We start from the raw sequence: 11601 nt of genomic DNA, 5'->3' as shown, positions 1-11601 counted from the left end.
GTGTCTTATTTCTCTCATTATAGTCTACCCAAGTGCATGATGGTATGCAACCCAAATGGACCATGCCGGGTCGGGTCAAGTCTTACCAATTATAGTTATGGACTTAGACATTAATCCAACACGTTGGGCGTACCCATAGTTACGTCGGGCGTACCCGGCCCAGATGCAAAACCCTAATAAGACTTGTGCACTATTTAAAGGATGCTAAGGCTCATTTCTCAGTCTCCATATTAGTGAGTAAAACCCTAAAAGAGAGCCTTCCATCATCCTTAGTGAGTGTGTGTGTGTGTTCTTGGAGCTAATAGTGCCTTGGTGTGTTAGTGAACAAGGAAGAAAGGAGCTTGTGGAGACTAAAAGCTTGAAGTGCAAGTTTGGATCTGAGATCTATAGAGAAAGGAGCTGCATTTAGAGGTATAAAGTTCAAAACATTCCTTTTCTTTTTGGTTTGTTGTTGCATGTGCCATTTCTAGGGTTAAAAACCCCAAAGGTGGAGACTTTATGAGTGTAAGGTGCTCCATGGTCCGAGATTTGTCCCTTTTTAGTAGTATTTGTGGTCTAGATCCATAAAGTTCCCATCTTGGTCGTTGATAGGAGGTCATGCTTGAGTATTATGCTTTCTAGGGTTAGAGAATGGAATGTTTTGGGTGCTAGTGACTTATTCAGCCATGCAAAGGCTTAAAGTCATCGAATTTATGGTTTAAGAGGCTTAGAAATGGTCAGATCTAAAAGTTGGACGTGGGTCTTAACTGTTTAAGACCTCAAGAGCTGAAGGGCTGAAACTGGGTATTACGCCGGGCGTAATTTCAATACGCGCAGCGTAGGGGGTGGCGCACCCCGATTCTCTGAAGGCACCCGGTACGCCTAGCGTACATGTTTGGTACGCGCAGCGTAACCCGAAGGTTTGACTTTTGTTGACTTTTAGGGTTTGGTCAACTTTAGGGTATTTGAGCCATGTGAGGGGTAAAATGGTCTTTTACCCTCATTAGAGTATTAAAAGAAGGGATGGTCTAGCCTTGGGAAATGTGTTGATGCTAAGTGCTTATTTCATATGATTAGGCAGAGGCTAGATCTTATCCCACGGAGTCCGAGATTTCCGAGATTTATGAGTTACCGAGCTACACGAGGTGAGTCTTTTCACTATACGTTACCTAGAGTGGTATTTTTTATGGACTGGAGGGTCTTATGTGCTATGTATGAGATTATGTGAATTTATGTGCTATGTCATATTTGTATGTTATATGATTCTATAGACCGGACCGGAGGGTCCAACGATATAGACCGTACCGAAGGGTCCAACGATTCAGACCGGGCCAGAGGGCCCAACGAGCTATGACCGGACCAGAGGGTCCAACGAGCTACGGAACTGGAGGGTCCCACTGAGACACATCGACCGAAAGGTCGAATTGTAGCCTCAAGAGGCGTATGTGTTGTATGCGGTATTTTAGGGAACTCACTAAGCTTTTATGCTTACAGTTGTTGTGTTTTGTGTCTCAAGTACTAGCGAGGACCGTGGAAAGGCACCATCATAACCCATACACATTAGAGAAAGGATTTGATTCTTGTGATCTTGGGATATGTTATGTTTTGATAACTATTGTTGAATACTTTTGAGAGTATTTTTACATAAATTTGGTTGTTGAAAAATGAAAATTTTGTTTTGAAAATCTCATTGTTACACCCAAGGACCATGATATTGAACCAAAACCAAGCAAAATAACCCCAAAGGAATATCTAAACAACTATAAGGCAAGGTTCAAGCTTTATACCTGAAAAGTGTCGTGGATGAGGCAAGGATTCTGGATCTATAAGCTCCTTCTTGAGTCTTCAAGCTTTTCCTTCTTCCAATGGCTCAACACACACCAAAAACACCCAAAATGGCTCACAATCACTCAAAGTAGCTTTAGGGTTTCGAGATTTAGGGTTAGGACAGTGGAGGCTGGAAAATGAGGCCAGCATTAAAGGTTTAAGGTGTTTAAATAAGGTGAAAAACTCCGAAATTAGGGTTTCATTTTACCCAGCCAACTCGTCGAGTTTATATCTCCCAACTCGCCAAGTTGGTCAGCAAAATGTGTGGTCCACAATCATCCTGCTTGATGAGTCTGGGGCCTCCAACTCGTCGAGTTTCTCTATAGAAATGAATAATTTATAAATTAAATACATACCATGAATGAGGCGTTACAGAATCAGGCACTAAGCGACTGTTCTTCTTCATCTATGTCATCCGATTTCATTCTTCATCCATAGCAGAAACCATTACAACTACTAGTCTAATTCTGATTATCGGTTCTTTCTTCTTGGCTCAGAAAGGCTGAATTCTAAAAGGTTAAAAGGTATGTTCTTCTTCGGTTCTTCCTTTGATGCTCTATTTCTCCATAACTGATAATTCTCCATTTTTGAATGTTGATTATCTATTATTGTGAATTTGTGTCTTCTGAATTGTGATAATCTTATAATCTATGATAAATTTTGTTATTTTGATTTAATCGTTAAGTTGATTTTGTTTAAACTTTGATGTAGAAAGTAGAACAATCTTGACTAATTCTTCTTTCTTGATGAAGGTTAATTTTTTTATCAGATTTTTTGTATTATGAATTTATATTAAATTTTTTAGTTATGTTTTCTGAATAGTTTGGATTATTGCTCTTATTTTGACAACGAAAAAAGAAAATCAATGGATTTATTTGAAAGAGACAAATCTTCTCAACTTTGAAAGCTAAAATCATAAATGTTCCCCATTTCCCCGTCTTCTTTAACCATTTGACATAACTTTTGATACATAGTGATGTTAGGGTTAACTTTATTCCTTAAATATATTCACAAAAAACATACACATAAAAAATTAACTACGTCATTTAAACTTTTTAGTTTATTATTGTCAGTCTCAATCCCGGATAAAATATGAGGGTTTATAACACTAAATATAGTAAGTACAAAAGGGACCCAAATTTTTTATTTGCTTAGAGTCCCAAAAGTGATTGAGTTGTCACTCTTAATCCTGTCACATATATACTAGCATATGTTATGACTAACATTACTAAATTTACTATCATCCTATCTAGAAATGGTTTTCACATTGGTGGAACATTTATTACCCATTTCACAATGTACGATGTTAGATAAGACCTTTACTCATCCAATTAAATATATACTAGGCGTAACCTCGCGCGTTGCGCAAAAATGCATCTAAGTGGTTAAAATAATTATAGAAAAAAATATAAATATGTTGAAATTTAAGTTTTTAGTCATGTTTTGTGCATTAACCGAATTATCAAATAACATAAAAATTCATCAACTTATATTTTGATACTATCTAATATAGTTCATACCTTATAAACTTTACTTTTACTTTTATAATATCCAATATATATTACAAGTTTTTGTATAACATTAAAATAATCTACTTTTCTTATGTCCGATAATATTTTTTGGATAAAATAAGAAATAAGTTGTTTTGAATGAGCTATTAATAAACCATACTGAACTAATAAACTTTGTATTACACTATTTATATTACACCAAAACATCGAAGGTTTCATATGTGAACTTTCAAATATTAAACAATGAAATTAAGAATAAAGTCATACAAAATATACCATTATACATAAATGTCATCAAGAGTTTTAAAATAAGTCAATTAGTAAATATGATATTTAATTTTAATTACATATTTTGCAAGGCGTACGTTTGACTTTATGTTGGTGTGCCGATAATCATCTTCCTTAATTTGTACCTAAAAAATTAAGGTGAATATGAATATAAAATAGATATTACTAAGCATTAATATAAATAATTAAAAAGGGTATGTGGATCTCGTACCACCAGTTAAAGACAACATACCTCTCTAGTGGTATCGATTCCTATGTGAAATTGAAGTAGTCATTCTATATACACCTTGTTTTCTAATTACATAAACAAATATGAGTAACCAAACATAAAAATGTTATCTTTATGTAGAAAAAATATTTTAGTTAACTAATAAATTAAATAATATAAGTATAAGAGTTAGGAGGTTCAAAAAATTAATATTTTTATTAATCAATCAATTAAGTAAGACATGTTGAAATTTTTACAATCATTATTAAAAAGCATTTGAAATATTAGATTTTAAATGAATTTTTGTTGAAGTGTTTTGACCTCTATTATAATATATATATATATATATATATATATATATATATATATATATATATATATATATATATATATACAGAGAAGAGAGAGAGAGAGAGAGAGAGAGAGAGAGAGAGAGAGAGAGAAAGAGATGGAGAGTATAATATATATATAAGTTTTAATTAATTATCTTTTTGAAACGGTACAATTACAAAACAAAACAAAAAACATATTTAAAATATTTAATTAAATATTTTTGACATCACCCTATATAACATATGATAAATATATTAACAATTAAACCACAATAGACAACGACTGTATTACAATAATCCAAAAACGAAAAAAAAATATAAAAACGAATTAGTATAACAAACTTAAAAATTAAAAGCTCCAATATAATAGCATATCTCCAAAAGTGGTCATAAGACCTCAACCCAACACAATAACTTTTAAGTTTGTTTTCTTTCTAAAATTTATATAGGATTTGTATGCATGTTTTCCCAAAAGATTGGTCTTTTATAGTAAATTTTTCATTAAATGTTAATTAAACATAATATAAGTTATAAATTTTTTGAGTGTTAAATCATAATTAAGAAAACTTTTGAGTTGCATTAGTTAAAAAAAAAGGTTTCAAATGAATGTGGTTTGACGAAGTTAAAAACGGAGGTTTCAAATGCATGAGATTCAAGAAAAAATGCTAGCTTTATAAGTATATATGATATATTAAATCCTATGGGATGTTTGAACAGTAAATTTTTAACATTCATATTTTGACCCCATATTTTTCTTTCCTTCACATATTTGCCATAGGAGTTTAGGACTTTTGGTTTCTACCTCTACTTTTTAGGGGGTTTCACAGTTTTCATCCTTTAACTTTTACAGTTGCAATCTCCATCCACAAAAGTATGTTTAATTGTTAATTTAGTCTCTGTCTTTTCCAATATTGTTATATTTCGATACCTTTTCCAATATTATTTTATCGGTGTTACATGTTTTTTTAAACTATCACTTCAAGTCATTTTTTTAGAAAACTCTAAATTATTTTCAATTCATGCAAAGCATGGGCTCTTTCCTAGTTTAGATAGTATTAAGATTAACCATCAACACGTCACATTTATTACTTTAATGAATTTCACTAAAGCAAAAATTGTATTTGGGTTTGGAGAGTCTTGTAACGATACCATCTAGACCAACATGATGCATATTTATAAGCTCTCCATACCGGAAACTTCACAAGTGTAGAAAACGTATTTGTCTTGCCGGCATTTTCACCCATCGGAATTTTGGCCGTGGGTATCCCTAGATACCATTCACCTACTCTTTAATTTATAGGCTATGGTATTGTTGTTGTGGGTTATCTAATCTTTAATTTATAGGCTATGGTATTGTTGTTGTGGGTTATCTAATCACAAAATATTAATTTAACCAAAATCTTTTGTTTTACCATCCACTCTTCCCTACCCAACATTATTGCGTCGGTCTCTCTCTCCACTGCCACTATAACCTGATTTTTGTTATCGATCAACCATCATTGTATTCTAATACGTCATCGGCCCTACCTGTCCCCTCGGCAATCCCCAATATCTCTCTCTACCTTGTATCTATTCATTCATCATATCCATCATGGGTCGGGTGGCCTTCCTCCCCAATTTGTCGCTTTCTTTTTCAACCCCTTCCTCATTTCCCTTCTTCCTCCTTTGAATTTTCTTTTAACAGCAGTCAACCCAGTCTTCATATTAAGGATACCCATTTCTGTCACTTTCTGCATATACCGCTATAAATTATACAAGATACTGTCGGTGACTATCATCTTCTTCGCCTTCCCCTTCTCCTGCGTCTGAACTCATCAAAACCATGCCCAGACTCAATTCCGATTCGACTCGCAAAGGGTAACTTCACTTTTTGTTCGTGATTCAGTTTTTTGTGTCTAAAGTTTAAGCATTTATTCTTTTCTCTTATTGACTGATAACTGTTTGCTTCTGTTTTAAACAATGTGGGTATGCTTGATTCAACCATATATTCTGAAAAAAGTATAAAGGATGCATGTTGATTCCAACAGTTGTTACATTCGGACTTCGTTTTGTGGACATTCTCCTGTTTCGTTTTCTAAAATCTGCTAAGTTTTCACAGGATTTTTGTTGAAAAACCGATTTCTCTTTCTAATTTATTTCAAAATCGATTGACCCCGTTTTGGTAAATGGGTCCTCTCTCTTTTGCTTTGTTGATAAGATTTGTATGCGATTTTATTTATGTTGCAGTGATTCTGGGAATTATGGGCAGAATTTTAATGACCAACAGGGTGTACTAAATATGTCGCCGACGCCTTCATCTTGCAGCTTATCTCCAGTTAGTTTTTCTCTTTTATACATGGCATGGCATGGGTTTTGCATTAAAATACCTTGAAATCGATTTGAATGGTTTAAGATTTCAGAAAATTTTCACAAACACTTCAAATTCCAATCACCCGATTTGAATTTTTTTTGTTTGTTGTATTTGTATGTAGTCATATGTGGAATTGGTTGAAGAGATAACCTCCATTGAAACAGAAATACTTCATTTAGAACGGCATCTGCTTTCACTCTATCGCACAGCTTTTAAGCCACCACATCGTCACAATACAGACGAAACGCCGGAATCACATTTTCCACCCATTTCCGATCAGTCATGTGACAAATTGAAGACAAATGATCAAATTCCAAAATCATCATCTAGAAGAAAAAGTGGTCATCGTAGCCTCGGTGATCACCTTGGAACTCCTTGTACCGATTTTGTCCTTCCTGATAGACTTTCTGAAGACATGGTGAAATGTATATCATCTATCTACTGCAAACTTGGGGTTGGGGACCCAAATCAATTTCATCAAGGACCTTCTGATTCCTCTGATTCATCATTATCCTCTTCGAGTACAATATCTACCAAAAATCTTTCTGATACTTGGAGTACATATTGTAATCAGGAAAGAGGGCCATATGGGGATATGATACAAGTCTTGAAAATAGGCTTAGATGATGATACTTTCAATTATGCTGCAAAGATGCTAATACATTTCAGGTAAATGATTTTATTTTTGTATCTTTAGATTTGGTTTTCCGAAAGGGTTTTTTTTTTTTTTTTTAAAATATTTTTGAACTTTTGTAGAACATTGGTAAAGAAACTTGAGGACATTGATGTTGGGAAAATGAAGCGGGAACAAAAGCTTGCGTTTTGGATCAACATTCATAATGCTTTGGTGATGCATGTAAGTCATTTAACTTCACCCTCCAAACATTTTTCTTGCATTATTGAAACTAGAGTAAGTTACATTTTTGGTCCCTGAGTTTAGCTATTTTTCCCAGTTTTGGCTCCAAAGAGTTTTTTTCTCTGGCAAGTTTGCCCTTATTTGAGATTCTTGTAATGTTTTTGGTCCCCATTCCATGTAAAATTTCTAATTTTTTGGATTCCGAGTGTAGTTGATTTTTGCAATATTGGTCCTAAATTTTGTAAAAGGGACCAAAAATGTTACAAAAACCTGAATATAGACTAAAATTGCAAGAGCTACCAAAATTGAAGTTTTCAACTACACTCAGGGACCACAAATGTAATTTACTCTAGAAAGATTTTTTTAACCCTATCTGATTTTATTTTTTTGTTTTTTTGCAGGCACATCTAGCATATGGAACTCATAGCAATTCAAGAACCAATTCCATCTTAAAGGTAAAACTTATACCATTCTATATTTTGGGTAAATTACAATTTTCGTTCCTGTAGTTAGCAGATTTTTACAGATATGATCCGGTTTTTTCATTTTAACCTATTTCGTCACTCTTTTAGTACCTGAAGTGGGCACCTTTAATAGATGAGCGTTAAATGCATGTAAAATGACCATTTTGCCCCCTTGATTCAGGCAACTTATAACGTGGGAGGACACTGTATAAATGCGTATATCATACAAAGTTCTATATTAGGAATCAGATCACACTTTAGAGCCTCGGTTTGCTTCTTATCTTTATCTCACCATCTTTTAAAATTATGAATTTTTAACTCATTTTTAATAGCAACTTACTTTGTGAACAGTGGCTACACTCATTGTTATCCCCAGGGAGAAAATCGGCAACAGTGCCTCAACATCATGTTTATGCGATTGAATACCCTGAGCCTCTTGTCCATTTTGCACTCTCTTTAGGAACATTCTCTGATCCAGCGGTATGTACATTGACAAAACTACCCATGGGGTTGTTTAATGTTTTTTTCCCCATGTATGGGTAAAGTGGTTGAATGGATAAAGTTTTTCTATACATAACGTTTGATCATTTGACCCTTAAAAGCCAAAAAAAGTTTGAACAATATTCATCAAATTTGACAGAGTATTAATCAAATATTAATGTAGGTTCGAGTGTACAAGGCGAAAAATATATTTGGGGATCTTAGAGTTGCTAAAGAAGAGTTTATAAGATCAAATGTCCATATGCATAAAGAATATTCAAAGGTATCTGTACCTAAGATCTTGTACTACTTTGCAAAGGATATGGCGTTGACTGTACCTGGACTTTTGGAGATGGTCAATGATTGCCAACCAGAAAGTCAACGGAGAGTAATTGAAAAAAATGTTAGAGGGAAAACTGACAAGTATGTTTGTTGGTTATCACAAAGTTCCATATTTGGTTATGTGATTCATAGAGATGCTATTGAAGGAAGAGTGTTTGTTTGATATGTATTTTGCTGTTTCTTGCCATATTGTGGTACATATGAATATGATGCGATATAGGAGGAAAGAGGTGTACAGAGTTTTCAAGGATCTTGATGTCTGTTGTTTCATCTTCTGATGGGGTTTCTTCTTTTTCTTAAACACCCTTATTAATTATTACGTGTATTTTTTTTCGTGTGTCAAAATGACATGGAACGCAATACTTTCTTAGTCTTGAGAGTGTGACACTTGTTTTTAGTGGTTGTTCCGTTCTATCATATAAATAATAATAAAAAAATAGGTGGTAGAGTTTAAGGTGAACTGAATCTTGTTTGTATTTTGTTGGCTTTTAGTGGAATAGAATTGCAATATAATTTCTCATGTTTTTTCTTTTTCTTTTTTTTGGATTGTAAATAACAATAGTCTGAAACTCCAAATTATGCTTAATTTATTTTCTTTGTAGTTTCTTCATTCGTGTTTAGTTTAAAAAGAAAATATTTGAATGAAGATAATATAAAGTACTAATAAAGTAATAATGATAGTAATGATAACAATAAAAGGGGAAAAAATGCAGATACTAATCAAGTGGGTCCCACCACCTCATTTCTATTCCACCCAACCCACCCCTCGGCTGGCCTCTTCTTCCTTTCCTTACCTCAACACTATCATCTTCTTCTTCGGCAATACCACAACTATAAGAATTTATTCTCTCTCGCCACCCAAAAATTTATTCACTAGAGAAAACTCAAATCCAAGTCTGTAAACACATTTCCATCAAACAACATCTACATTTAGCCACATTAATAATGGTGGAACAACATCTACCTAGGAAATTAACCTGTAACAACAACATCTAAAAAATAATCCCCTCCTAGTCACCACCATACCAATCAAACCCATCTATGATGTAGTCTGTTACTTAAACACCAACAGATCTGAATCCTATGTCCAGAAGTTAAGCTAATTGGGGTCGAAATCATCGACGGCTCTGAATCGTAAAACGATGGTGGCTACAATAGGAATGGGAGGGAGGAGAAGGAGTATCTAGTGACAAACCTGTAACTTCAATAGCTTCGATTGTGGTTCAATCTGGTAAGAACACTGATTTATTCAACAACCAAGGCTACATCAAACCAGAAGCAAAGAAAGGGATGGAATAGAGAAGAGGGATTCCCGAATCCACCCTTTCCATAATCACCGATGAGCTACATACCTCTTAATTTAGAAGTCTGAAACAAGAAAATTGATTATTTCAATGTGGTTTTCATGTGTGTTTAATTTAGCGGTGGTAGATGAGAAAAGAGACAGTTGGAGTTTGGGACCGAGGATGAGGGTGACGGTTTCGGGGATGAGAAGGCAGGGCAGTAGAGGGGAAGATAAAGCCGATGGCAGTAGAGGAGGAGTTTCATGGATGTTGTTGGTCTAATAAAGAGGGAAGAATGTTAGGGTTAACAAGGTCAGGGCAATGAGGCGACGATCTCGCCGGTGACCTTCTTCCAGGTTATAGCATCGCTGGCGGCAGGTGGGTGGCAGTAATTGAGGGTTACCGTCGATCGAAGAGAATAAGGAGAAAGAAAGAGATACATGGTTTGGTTTGACGGGAGAAAAAAAGGGAATGGAAGGGATATGATGTTGTGTGGGACCCGCAAAGATAATGACCATTTTCTTTTAATAACAAGTAATAAATAATAGACAAAACTTCAAAAATGGTCCCTGTGGTTTCCAGAAATATCAAGTTTAGTCCCTAAGTTCAAAAAACCTCACAGATGGTCCCTGTGGTTTCAAAACTTTTAACAAATGGTCCTTCCGGCTCACTCCGTTAGCATTTCACCGTTAACTCATTTTTTAATGAAATATTGCAGGGGTAATTTCGTCATTTCAGTTGTAACCTCCTCTCTTTAAAAGAAATTGCATGTCCGATTTTTGGGCAAATCCTTTAGCTTCATCAGTCGATCATCTCTTCTCCTTTCCACTGTTGCTCGACCGTTGCACCCTTCACGACATCCAATCGCTTCTGATTCAAAGATGGTGACTTGCAGATGTGGGAATGAAGCAACGAAGATCACTTCATGGACGGATCGTAACCCTGGAAGGCAATTTTGGAACTGTAAAAGATGTGGTTTCATTCGATGGTCTGATCCCCCTATGTGTGCTAGGGCATTGGTGGTGATTCCAGGTTTGATAAGATCAATGAATCGATTGGAGGAGAGGGTCGCCATTGTAACTGCAGAATTGTGGAACTACCAGCTGATGTTGTTTTGTTCGTGGGTGTTTTTTTTTTGGTATTATTTTAATCTCTAAATATCTTCTGAAGGTTTGGATGGTAATGGAGTTTTGGTTTTTGGTTTGTAACCATTGCAGGGTTTTTTTTTATTTTAATCGGATAGGGTTTTTTTTGCTTTCAGTTTATGTAGGTGGTTTTGGAATTGGTGGTGTTGTATTTGGTTTATGTATCAGATTAATGTGTAATGCAGTGGTAATGGTAATGGTAATGGAATGTAGTTTGTTATAGTTCATTGTTCAATTTCTTGAATGTTTTTGAAATGTAATTGTTAAGTGTATTGTAATTGCATCTTGAAGATGGTTTTCATTTGCAATTCAAATGTACATTGTTATTAATTGATCTGTGAAGTGAAGGGTAGTACACAAAACATATTAATTCATCACCAAAAAGTGCATACACACCATTACATTCAAAGTTATAAAGTTCTTAACACAACCATGATCCAAAAAGTGCATACACACCATTACATGCAAAGTTTTCAAGTTCTTAACACATCTTCAAACAAGTACACATTACATAAGTTTCTAAATACCTACAACAC

At 34.5% G+C, this 11601-nt stretch overlaps 1 protein-coding gene across 1 annotated transcript; it reads left to right on the top strand.

The window, feature by feature from the left end:
• Positions 1–5726: 5726 nt before the first annotated feature.
• LOC111878941 (uncharacterized) lies at positions 5727–9157 on the top strand. Its single transcript, XM_023875431.3, has 8 exons — positions 5727–6002; positions 6372–6459; positions 6617–7164; positions 7252–7351; positions 7753–7806; positions 7997–8083; positions 8167–8295; positions 8480–9157. Exons 1-8 carry the CDS (start codon positions 5968–5970, stop codon positions 8798–8800), a joined length of 1362 nt encoding a protein of 453 aa, XP_023731199.1. The 5' UTR covers positions 5727–5967; the 3' UTR covers positions 8801–9157.
• The last annotated feature ends 2444 nt before the right edge of the window (positions 9158–11601 follow it).

The sequence above is a fragment of the Lactuca sativa genome, chromosome 2 (assembly GCF_002870075.4).
Source record: "Lactuca sativa cultivar Salinas chromosome 2, Lsat_Salinas_v11, whole genome shotgun sequence".
Lineage (NCBI taxonomy): Eukaryota > Viridiplantae > Streptophyta > Magnoliopsida > Asterales > Asteraceae > Lactuca > Lactuca sativa.
Note: the sequence above shows the minus strand (reverse complement) of the source record. Positions and strands in the feature narration are given on the sequence as shown.